At 56.4% G+C, this 12333-nt stretch overlaps 1 protein-coding gene and 1 long non-coding RNA gene across 2 annotated transcripts in view; both read left to right on the plus strand.

Moving 5' to 3' along the window:
* LOC135576689 (uncharacterized) overlaps window positions 1-12333 on the plus strand; it is a 191757-nt gene that overhangs the window by 161630 nt on the left and 17794 nt on the right. The window lies entirely within an intron of this gene.
* On the plus strand, window positions 3690-11723 carry SMARCD1 (SWI/SNF related, matrix associated, actin dependent regulator of chromatin, subfamily d, member 1). Its single transcript, XM_065043618.1, has 13 exons — window positions 3690-3878; window positions 3991-4175; window positions 5999-6041; window positions 6137-6259; window positions 6959-7081; window positions 7571-7687; window positions 8016-8117; window positions 8198-8359; window positions 8467-8564; window positions 8969-9104; window positions 9449-9571; window positions 9812-9913; window positions 10134-11723. Exons 1-13 carry the CDS (start codon window positions 3714-3716, stop codon window positions 10185-10187), a joined length of 1533 nt encoding a protein of 510 aa, XP_064899690.1. The 5' UTR covers window positions 3690-3713; the 3' UTR covers window positions 10188-11723.

Here is a 12333-nt window from a genome sequence, read left to right on the forward strand (position 1 = left end):
AGCTGGTGCTGCAAAGGCCACAGGGTGGGCTTTGAATAGGAACGAGATAATATAGCTGAGCCCAGAAGGGAGTTAATGAACCTAAATTAATTGCGGGCAGGCACTGTGAGTAGCCGGAGCAGCTGATGGTGTCGGCTCCCTCCACCCACAGCAGCTCCCGGTGCAGGGGGCAGGCGGTGACCCCAGCTCTGCAAGCTCTAATCTCTTCCACAGCTCCCCATTAACCTGCCGGGCTGTGCTGGGAGCAGCTCGTCCTCTCCATCTGTCGCAGCCGAGGTTTCTGCTGCCCGTTTGCGAGCCCGGAACGTGCGGCCGGGGAGGCGTCTGTGCCCCAAAGCTGCACAGCCCGTGGGGAAGCCAGACAGGACATCAGCGGGAGCAGCTCTGGGATATGAAGTGGAAAAGCTGCACATTGTCAGGCTCAAGTTGCACCAGAAAAGGCTGAAGTTGGATGTGGGGAACAATTTCTTCCCCAAAGGGCTGTGGGGCATTGAACAGGCTGCCCAGGGCAGTGCTGGAGTCACCGTCCCTGGAGGGTTGGACAGACAGAGATGTCTCAGGGAAACGGTTTAGTGCTAGATTTAGGTTCTGGTTGAACTCGTGATCTTAAGGGTCTCTTCCAACCACAATGATTCTATGGTCCTGTGTGTGCGGTGCAGGCAGCGTGTGTACATCCACGTCTCACTCAGCAGCGCGAGACTCACGCTGTGCACAAGACAGGGAGTTAATTACATTTCACAGGAAGCATCTCTGACGATGCACGTGAGGACGGGGTGTGATACACCTCAGCCCGAGATACTGGGAAGCACCTGCTCGCACGGCGCTGTGTTTACCGTGCGGATCGTGTGGCTGCTGAAACCCTACAGAGCGAGGATTCATCATGCAACGCGCATAGAACCACGGCGGAGATAGCATCACCTCTTCTCCCTGGCAATAACTCCCAGATACCACTTGCTCGCTGCTAACGCTGCCAGCAGAAACAGGCGCTGAGATATAATTACACAGTCCTGGATGCTGTTGGGCTGCCTGGAGCCAGAGCCACGCTGGGTGGGGAAGGAGGTTTCAGCGGAGCTGCAGGTGCAGGAAAATGAAGGTGCACGGGGTAGCGTTTCGCAAACCATTTCCACTGGGAGGAGTGAAGCAACCAAACCCTCAGGGCAGAGGAAAGGAGAAAGGACGAGTGTAAGGAGACACTGCGCCAGGGAAACCAGGGATATTTTATGCCTGTGTTTCTTACAAAATGTGGCTGGTACAAGGGGACAAAGAGGACGGGTCAGAGAGTGTCCCTGGGGACAGAGCCCTGAGGTCGCTCTCATAGAATCAGAGAAGGATTTGGGTTGAAGGGACCTCCCCAGCTCCCCCAGTGCCCCCCCTGCCATGAGCAGGGACATCTTCAGCAGCTCAGGGTGCTCAGAGCCCCGTCCAGCCTGGCCTGGGATGTCTCCAGGGATGGTTCATCCACCACCTCTCTGGCCAACCTGGGCCAGGCTCTCACCACCCTCAGGACAACAACTGCCTTTTATCCAGCCTGAATCTCCCTCCTGGAGTTTAAAACCGTCACCCCTTGTCCTATCACAACAGGCCCTGCTCAAAAGTCTGTCCCCATCTTTCTTCAGGCCCCTTTTAAGCACTGAAAGGCCGCACTAAGGTCTCCCTGGAGCTTCTCTTCCCCAGCTGAACACCCCAACTCTCTCAGCCGTTCCTCCCAGCAGAGCTGCTCCAGCCTCGCATCATTTCTGCGGCTCCTCTGGCCCCTCTCCAGCAGGTCCAGGTCTGTCCTGTGCTCAGGACCCCAGAGCTGGACGCGGTGCCCGGGGGGTCTCACAGAGCGGAGCAGAGGGGACAATCCCCTCCCTCCACCTGCTGCCCACGGGGCTGGGGATGCAGCCCAGGCTACCACTGATCTGGTGCCAGCACATTACCGGCTCACGTCCCATCTATGACCCCCAGCACCCCAAATCTCCCCAGGGCTGCTCTCTAGTGATATGGGGTCTCTCCAGACCCTGTCACTCCCCTGCTCCCTGCACAAGCTGAGCAGCTCCCCAGGTCTCACCTCCCTCTCCCCACTTCTCAGGTCAGCCCTTGCTTTCTGTCGCCCCACCGCACTTCATGTGTCCCCCCCGGAGCCAGGCAGCTTGCCCGCCTGCCCAAAAGCTCCTGCCAGGCTTTCAGGCTTAGTCCAAGTTGCATCTGAACAATACAGAGCAGATAAGTTCCACCGCTATTCCTCCCCATGAATATTTCATCAGGCTGCCGGGCGCCAAGCCTGTCGGAGGTGGCATTAAATTAACTGCACGGACACATGGATGCTGAGACAACAGTTAACGGCCGCTCTCAAAGCTTTGTGTTTTTCATCAGGGATAGGAACTGCCGTATCTGGCAGAAAAGGTGCCAACACATCCCCAATTCTTTGCTCAGTCACCAACGCCACTCGCTCCTCGGAACAGCCTCCAAAAGGACCCATGATGGCCATTAATTGCTTAATTAATACTTGTGGTGTGGCTGCTCATGGATTAATGCTGGCTGGATTCACGTCCCTTTATATCTCCAAGGGTAAGTGCTCTGGGGAATAGCGAACTTAATGCTAATACTTGCAGAAAGTGGCCTTTAATTCTAGCATCGTGCTTGCTGTAGCAACCCAAGTCACTGTCAAGGGAGACAGGAATCATCTTCGTGGGTGCTCAGCCTAAATCTGAACAAACTGACTCCGCTCATGTCCATTTGTGCCCCCAGGAGTTTGTTTCTTTTGGTGATAAGGACGGCGGTTCCGGCGGGAGGTGTTGGTGCCGCGTCTCCATCCCGGGGCAGGCGAAGCCCCTTCCCCAGCACATCCCTGAGCAGACGAGGCCTCAGGAGCAGCATCTCCTACAACAGGCACATATTTATAGCCACAAATGCTGCGGTTGTGGCCCGGTGAGCACAGGACTGACACCCCGGCCCTCCTCGAGCCCGAGGGCTGCGCTGGAAACCAGGACCGCAGGGAGCAGGATGCGGCGTGGGCTGAGGGAGGCGGACGAGTCCCTGACACAGCTGAATGCAGCTCCATGGCTGCTGGGGAGGATTTGGGGAGCTGCAAATTCTCCTACAGGTGGTTTTGCGGATCAGAGCCCCCAGCGCACCTGTAGCCTCTCCCACTGTGTTCCCAACACCCGCAGGACCCCCACCTCCCCATGGCCTTTGCATCCTGCTGGGATCCCCAAGAACACCGTCTCCAGGCCCCTGCACCCCAAAAACAACTCACACAGACCCTGCAACCCCAGGACCCATCGAAGGATGGGGACAGACTTTTGAGCAGGGTCTGTTGAGATAGGACAAGGGGGGATAGTTTTAAACTCCAGGAGGGAGATTCAGGCTGGATAAAAGGCAATTATTGTCCTGAGGGTGGTGAGAGCCTGGCCCAGGTTGGCCAGAGAGGTGGTAGATGAACCATCCCTGGAGACATCCCAGGCCAGGCTGGACGGGGCTCTGAGCAACCTGAGCTGCTGAAGATGTCCCTGCTCATAGCAGGGGTGGGTAAGGTGACATTTGAAGGTCCCTCCAGCCCAAACCATCCGTAATTCTGTGCAAACCCGCTCCCCGCCGCACCCCCCAGCGTGCGCTTCCACCCCGGCAGAGGGCGACGGTTGTGGGCGGGGCCTCTCTAGCGCAGCACCTGCGCGGGCTCTCTATGACCAACTTCCGGTTCCGGCCCGCTCCCCTTTGTGCTGGAGAAGATGGCGGCGCGGGCGGGATTCCAGTCGGTCACTCCCAGCGCTGGCGGGGCCGCCGCTGCCGGGGCCGCTGCGCTGGGCCCGGGCACCCCGGGCGGGCCGGTGCGCATGGGCCCGGCTCCCGGCCAGGGCCTGTACCGCTCCCCGCTGCCGGGAGCCGCCTACCCGGTGAGCCGGAGGAGGGGCCGGCGGGGCGGGGCGGGCGGGAGCGGGGGCGGCGGGGCCGGGGCCGGGCCGGCCCCTCCCGGCGGGCACTGGAGCGCTCTGCTTCTCTCCGCAGCGCCCCGGGATGTTGCCGGGCAGCCGGCTGGCGCCGCAGGGCCCGGCCATGGGCCCGCCCGGCTACGGGAGCCCCGCGGTGCGGCCCGGGATGGCGCAGCCCGGCCTGGACCAGGCCCGCAAGCGGCCGGCGCCGCAGCAGCTCCAGCAGGTGCAGCCGCAGCCCGTGCCCAACCGCAACCACAAGTAAGGGCGGCATCGCGGGCTGGGGACGTCCCGGGGCGTCCCTGGGCAGTGGGGACATCCCTGGGCAGTGGGGACATCCCTGGGCTGTGGGGACATCCCTGGGCTGTGGGGACATCCCCAGGGGTGGAGACATCCCTGGCCAGTGGGCGACATCTGTGGGCAACGGTGGCATCCCAGGACAGTGGGGGACATCCCAGGGAGCAGGTATGTCGCTGGGCGGCAGGGACATCCTGGGCAACAGGGACACCTGGGCAGTGGGTGACATCCCGAGACAGTGGGATACATCCCTGGGCAATTGGGACATCCCCAAGGGTGGAGACATCCCTGGGCAGTGGGCGACATCCTTGGGCAACGGTGGCATCCCAGGACAGTGGGGGATGTTCCAGGGAGCAGGGACATCCATGGGCAACAGGGACATCCATGGGCAACAGGGACACCTGGGCAGCAGGCACATCCCTGGGCAGTGGGTGACATCGTGGGGCAACAGTGGCATCCCTGGACAGTGGGGGACATTTCTGGGCAGCAGGGGACATTCCAGGGAGCAGGGATGTCACTGGATGGCAGGGACATCCTGGGCAACAGGACACAGGACACTCAGAGAGTGGGGATATCCATGGGCAACAGGGACACCCAGGGAGTGGGGACATCTGTGGGCAACAGGGACATCTGGGGAGTGGGGACATCCCGGGGAGCTGGGACATCCTGGGGCATCTCTGGGCAGTGGGTGGCATCCTGGGTCAGTCAGGGACACCCCTGGACAGTGGTGACATCCCTGAGCAACGGGTGACATCCCTGGGCGATGGGGACATCTGTGGGCAACAGGGACACTCAGGGAGTGGGGACATTCCTGAGCAATTGGTGACATCCCAGGGCAATGAGGACATCCCTGGGTGGCAGGGACATCCTGGGTGATGGCAACATTCCTGGGCGATGGGGACATCCCAGGGAGTGGGGATGTCTGTGGGGAGTGGGGACATTCCTGAGCAATGGTGACATCCTGGGGAGCAGGGACATCCCTGGACAGCAGGGATGTCTTGGGGCGTCTCTGGGCACTGGAGTGGCTCGGGGCGTCTGGGGTCACCCCCAGGCTGGGACACAGACACGTTGTGTCTCTGTCCCCCAGGGCCCCACGGGGAGACGCGGCTTTGGGGGGTGGGCAGTACCCCAAAATCATAGACCGAGCGGTAAGTCCTGGCTGAAGCGGGGACTGTACCGTGCGTGGGGCAGCGTCAGGTGCCAACTCCGTGTAACCGGCCGGCGGTGCTGAGTGGGCAGAGCTGTTCTCGGGCTCCATGCTGCACTTGGGCTGCTCCTGGCTCCTCATTGGGTGCTGAAAGGGACATCAGCTTTCCTGGGACGCTCCTCTGGGAGCTTCCAGCAGGTGAACGTGTAACACACATCAGTGAGACAAGAGCAGCTTGACATTTCTGGCAGTATAACGTGATGCCGCAGTAACCCTGGTAATTCATCCCTTGATTTAAAATGCGTCTCCTCGCAGAGTCGATCTAAAGCTAATTGAGGCCGGCGAGTCGCTTTGTTCCGGCGTTGTGCCAGCACGCCCTTTCCAACTTGGCTTAACCCGGCTCTCCGAGCCCTCGCAGGGGCTGTGACACGTCGGGGTGATCGGTTGGTCACGCTGCTGCGGCTCTGTCAGCTCCGCGCTGACAATGAGCATCCCTGAAAACGAGAGCCCAAGAGCAGCATCCCGCAGCAGTAAACCGGGGAATAACCCAGCGTCTTGCTCCCTTCGCAAACGCCTACAGTTAATTTGCACAAAGCAGTTGTCGTTTTAACACCTCTGTGTGCGTTTTCTTCCCTAACAGCGCTAAAAAGAAGAAGATGGCTGACAAAATTCTACCTCAGCGGGTGAGTGGCGCGGGCAGCGGCAGCCGCTGTCGGTGCGAGGGAGCCGGGGAAGCGCGGGTGTGCTGACGGTGATTTGTGTTCTTGCGTGGCTGTAGATTCGTGAACTTGTACCCGAGTCTCAGGCCTACATGGACTTGCTGGCTTTTGAAAGGAAATTGGACCAGACGATCATGAGGAAACGCTTGGATATCCAGGAGGCTTTGAAGCGACCCATTAAGGTAGGAGGTCGGTTGTAGTTATCGTAGTTTGTAGTTACCGTAACTGAAGTTTGGAGGCTCCCGCTTTAGCGACAACAGCAGGAGGGTACTGGAGCTCGGGCTGTGTCCCTGTACACGTGGCGTATCAGAAATTGTAACCCTCCAGACTTGACCAAGGAGTGGAACCAGAAATGCCTCTTTCAAAGAATCACCGAATCATTTTGGTTTGAAAAGCCCCTCAAGATCATCGAGTCCAAGCGTCCCTCACCCCTGTCCCTGCCCCATGTCCTGAGAACCTCATGTCCGTCTGTCCAGCCCTCCAGGGATGGTGACTCCAGCACTGCCCTGGGCAGCCTGTTCAATGCCCCACAGCCCTTTGGGGAAGAAATTGTTCCCACATCCAACCTCAACCTCCCCTGGTGCAACTTGAGGCCGTTTCCTCTGCTCCTGGCACTTGTTCCTGGGGAGCAGAGCCCGCCCCCCCTGGCTCCAAGCTCCTTTCGGGCAGTTCAGAGATCAGAAGGTCTCCCCTCAGCTCCTGTTCTCCAGCTGAACCCCCCAGGTCCCTCAGCCGCTCCATCACACTTGTGCTCCAGCCCCTCACCAGCTCCGTTCCCTTCTCTCAACTCCTTGCCCCGGGAGAGGGGGAATATGGGGCAGCTGCAGGATAATCAGCCCTTTATTTCAGAATTAACATTGAGCTGATGCTTTTTCTCTCAGCAAAAACGAAAGCTGCGTATTTTTATCTCCAATACCTTCAATCCAGCCAAGTCCGATGCAGAGGATGGCGAAGGAACAGTCGCCTCCTGGGAGCTGCGGGTGGAGGGACGGCTGCTGGAAGATGTAAGTGTGACATACTCAACCACGGAGGTGACTGTATGGATCTGGAATTGGCGATGAAACCAGTTTCTTAGTGTCTGAGGCTGTAGCTAAGGGCTTGATATCCTCCTTCATCTCTGTTTCCCAAGGAGTCTGATGGTGAAGAGACCGAGAGCCCAATTTGGAGAGCGCTGGGTGTCCCCGTGGCAGGACATGAGTTATACAAAGTTCTTGTAGCTTTAAGAATAAATGGTGAGAGCAGCTCAGTGGTGCGTGTGTCCCCTGGCGCTAAGAACCAGGACACTCGCGCTGTGCGTAACTGCTGAGTGATTTAATTCCCGCGAGCTCATCTTCACCTCCAGTCTTTCACTTTCTGACTTGGAACTCAATTTTCAAGCACGTGTTGGTGAACATAGGTGTTCGGAACTTGAAGCAACGCTGTCGTGCACAGTGGCTGCGCTTGAGTGCTGAGACTCACTGTCCTAACGCTTTTCCTCCCTGTGTTGCTTGCAGTCTGCTCTGTCCAAGTATGATGCCACCAAGCAGAAAAGAAAGTTCTCATCCTTCTTTAAATCTCTGGTCATTGAACTTGATAAAGACCTGTATGGCCCTGACAATCACCTGGTAGAGGTGAGCTTCTTTTTGCTGCGTTACCTCTAAAAATGGGTTGGTGTTCCAGCAGACGGGGTTGAAATATCATGTGTAGCTTGAGATTTGGGGATGCTTGAGGTCTGAACAAGTGTCTGGGAGCCAGCAGCTCTTCAGTTCTTATCTTGGCTTTTCCTTTGACTCGCCGGGGCTTTGAACAAATATATTAACTCTTGTTTCAAGCTGTAAGTGGGAATAAGGTAAATGTTCTCAAGGTGGGTGGGATTTACTGGCCATCTTGTGGGTGCCAAGCAGCAGGAGCAAGGAGAACCAAGCACATGGGTGCTTCTAAACGGCCTCTCCTGTTCAGTGGCACAGAACCGCTACGACTCAGGAGACAGACGGCTTCCAGGTGAAGAGGCCGGGGGACGTCAACGTGCGCTGTACCGTCCTCCTGATGCTGGATTACCAGGTGAGACGCGGTGATGGCGCACGGCGTGTGCTGCTGGCGGCGCGTGCGGCTGCCTCACCTTGCTGTGCTTCTTGGTTCAGCCTCCCCAGTTCAAACTGGATCCCCGCTTGGCTCGTCTGCTGGGGATTCACACTCAGACCCGGCCGGTGATCATCCAGGCCTTGTGGCAATACATCAAGACCCACAAGCTGCAGGACCCCCACGAGCGGGAGTACGTCATCTGCGACAAATACTTGCAGCAGGTAACGGTGGCTGAACAAACGACTGTTTGGGTTTTTCTTTGTCAGCAGCCGGCGATCGCTGGCGCTGAGCTCCCGCTCCTTTCCTTAGCCCTGTGTTTCTGTCACAGATATTTGAATCTCAGCGGATGAAGTTCTCTGAAATCCCACAAAGACTTCACGCCTTGCTTATGCCCCCAGAACCGATCATCATTAATCACGTCATCAGGTGAGACTGGGCCGCTTGACTCGGTATTTCTCAAAAGAGTGGGCGGGATGGATGATGCTGGTGCAGGAAAACGATGTAACATCTTCTGATCTTGAGCAGCAGTTTGTGCGTTGCCTGTGATTGTTTCAGTGCACAAGAACAGCCGCCTCTTGTGTTTACCGCATCCCGTTGTCACAGGGCGCTCCCACGGTCGTGCTGTCCCTTGCGTTACACATCTCTAGATAGAAATCTGCTCGGAGCGACTGCTAGTGCTGCAAAGCCATCGCTGCTTGGTGGCAGAGCTGAAGCTGACACCAGCCTGGCTTGTCCCCACAGTCCCTGCGCTGCGTCATCCTAGAGGAGCCACAATTTGGTGCTTTCTTGAGCTATTCACTTATTTTGGCTTTTTTTGTGGCTATCCCTAGTGTCGACCCAAACGACCAGAAGAAAACAGCCTGCTATGACATCGACGTGGAGGTGGACGATACCTTGAAAACTCAGATGAATTCTTTTCTGCTGTCCACAGCCAGTCAGCAGGAAATTGCTGCTCTGGATAACAAGGTAGGAATTGCTCCTCCGTTCTGCTCCCTGCTCGTGCTGGGTGGGAAAGCGTTTCTGGAGCAGATGAGCCCGGAACAGGACAGTTCAGCTTTGCGCTCTTGTGCGTTTGGAAGCTGGAGTGGGGTCAGCCACGCCTGAAAACAGGTGCCTTTACCTGGAAGCAAATGGTCAGTGGGAAAACAAGTAATATTTAGAGCAGGAAGGTGGGAATTGCGGATCATCTCTGACAGGTGTGAGTCGAACAGGGGGTATAAGAATTTGCCTTTGTGTGTTTGGTCTCCCGATGTTTCTGGCTGACTTTTTCCCCTATTCAGCAGTTTAGTTGCTTTGCTTATCTCCTTCAGATTCATGAAACAATAGAGACAATTAACCAGCTGAAGACGCAGCGTGAGTTCATGCTGAGCTTTGCCCGAGATCCTCAGGGCTTCATCAACGACTGGCTCCAGTCCCAGTGCCGAGATTTAAAGGTAAAAGCTTTGTCTTGTGTGGAAGGTGGATCCACTCACACGCTTCCCTCATTATAACCAGCTCCCACAGAGAGGGAGGCAATTTCCTGCTCAGAGAGCAGGGCTGGAATTGGAGTCGAGCGCAAGAACCTGACCTGACTGTACCGACCCCTTTTGAGGAAGGGGGAGTGAGCGTGGGTTTGCTCAGCGCAGCCGGAGCTGCTGCACTCCCTGAGCTCTTTTGTCCTTTGTGCTCTGCAGACAATGACTGACGTTGTTGGGAATCCTGAAGAGGAGCGCAGAGCCGAGTTCTACTTCCAGCCGTGGGCGCAGGAAGCCGTCTGCAGATACTTCTACTCCAAGGTGAGTGGCCCCAAGCTGGGGTCCCTCTCCACCCCGGTGGCTCAGGGTACCTGTCTCTCCTTGCTCATGTGGAAAGTGGCAGTGCCAAGTGTCACTTGTGGACACTGCTGATGCATCTTGATTCTAGTTAAAGTCCCCCCCCTTTCCAGCTGGGTCACGGGGATGCTGTGGTGCTGCAGCACCCAGGATGTTAACGCTGCGGCTCTGGCTTCTCTCGCAGGTGCAGCAGAGGCGGCAGGAGCTGGAGCAGGCGCTGGGAATCCGTAACACATAGGCTGCTCGGCTCTTCCCGGGCCAGAAGGCATCGCGGTATTTGTGGAGACCGCTGCAGAGTTCACTGTTCAGGCTCACACAATCCCACTCCGGCAGCGAGACCATCGTTATTCATCCTGGCATTGTCCCTCTTGGGGCAGCTCCAGGACACCTGGGATCTTCTGGAGTGTGACAAGCAGACAGGCTCCAACAAACACACATTTCTACCTGATTTTCTTCCTGACTGTTGCCTTGTCAGCCGCAAGGCTTCTGAGAGCCTCCCTGTGACTCCGTGTTGCCCGTAGTGTCCCCGTAGCCAGTACGACCGCTGACTTGGAGCCTTTCTCACATTCAGAAACCACAGCCTGTTCTTCCCCAACTGGTGGCACACGTGAGACCTGGATCTGCGCTAAGGGGGCAGTTCTGTGGCCGCTCTCCTCCCCACCTCGTTTCACAGCAAGGAGCCACGGGCAGGATGCCGTGAGCTGACATACCTCCCTGCCCTCCCTCGCTGCTACACCGGGCTGCCTCACGGGTCACTCTCCTCCTTGAAGAAGTTACTGGACTGTGTAGAGAAACGCTTCTTCCCTTCTCCCTCTTTCCCTTTGTGTTCTTTGACAGATCCCTGCTGGGATCACAGGGGACATGAGCTTCCTGCTGGGATGTGGAAGCACCGGAGCGTTGGGACTTGTCTGTGCTTCACAAGACTGACACTTGCGGTTCCAGCAAGTCACTCATGTCCTTCTTTTCCCTGTAGCAGCAGCTGCCCGGCGCAATCGTGCATTGTGGGCTCATTCCTTTGGGACAATTGTCCTGTGTCACTTGCTGTGGGGACCAGAGGCTCCTTGGTGTGGATCTGAGGGTGTCACGGGACAGTCCTGGGGAGCAGATGGAGCTCCAAGCATGCGCGAGTTCACAGGTGTTTCTGTGCTGAAGCTCCTGTGATTTTTAGTCAAGTTTAGGTTCTGAGGCTGCCCTAAGGCCCAGCATGGTTCAGGAATGTACAAGTAGCTTTTATCTACTGTGAGGAGCAGCAGCCCAAATGCCTCTTCACGTAATGAATTACTAGTGAACTAGCGGTCAGGGCTAAGAGTGGCTTCTGACCCTGATCTCAGTATTTTTGCTCGGGACTGTAACCCAAACGGACTCAAAGTTGGTCATATTCTCTTGGAACAGCTGCAATGTCATGTTACTGACAAACCACCTCATCCCTACACCCGGCTTTGGGGTGGTTGTGATGAATTTGGGAGCCTGGGTGGCCCTACTCCATGTGTCTGTGTTATACATGTCTGTGAGTAATAGACTCACCGTCCCTTCTTTGCCCCCTTAGGAAACGGCTCCTCTGTGGCACTGGGGAGACGGTCTCGGTGCTGGTGAAGCAGCCCCTGGCTCCTCAGGGTCCTCACATGTGAAGGATGCTGCGTAGGCAAACAGCTGATGCAGAGTAACTGCTTTTCTTAACTGAATATTCTGGTTTTTGCCATGGACCAAAACATTTTTTTTGTACTGTATCCTTGTAGACGTCACCCAGTTTTAATAAAAGCCTCCTGTGAAGGAAGGTGTCCTGTGTCCTCCCTCCTTCCTGGATGACACTTCGTGAACTTGCCTGGGAAGGGACAAGGTTGTCACCTTCCTTTTTTCAATCTGACAAAGCCAACTGAGTTGAGACTGGAGAGAAAATGTTCTTCATGTTTTGTCCTTTTATAGAGAGCCTTTCATTGTAAGGAGCTCTCGGCTTGTAGAGCCTGCTGAGCCTTTGCAAAGTGCTTTTGTGGTAAGAAAAGTCACTTGAGCAGAACTGGGAATCCAGTGGTTGATCTGCTGATAAGATCTGGATGGCCCAGTTTCTGCGCTTGCTGCCTCCCAGAACCGTGACAGCCCGTTCCATGGGAGGAAACATTAAAAGTTTGCATATAAGGGTTTAAAACTACGCAAAAAGGGCATTGCTCTCTTCATCCTGCCTTGTTTATAGAAATACAAGTGTCGTGCTTTCCAGAAAACAAGGGCTGACAGGTTGCAAGAGAAAGGGATCCTCTGTACAGAAGAAGGGGCAGTGCTTAAATCTGCTGCTTCAATTTGTGAGATTAGGGCGGGAGTTGTGACCTGGAGCTGCAACCAGGTGATTCCCATGTCTTACTCAAGGGGGAAAAAAACCCAACGAATTTTAG

Source organism: Columba livia, chromosome 29, assembly GCF_036013475.1.
Source record: "Columba livia isolate bColLiv1 breed racing homer chromosome 29, bColLiv1.pat.W.v2, whole genome shotgun sequence".
NCBI lineage: Eukaryota > Metazoa > Chordata > Aves > Columbiformes > Columbidae > Columba > Columba livia.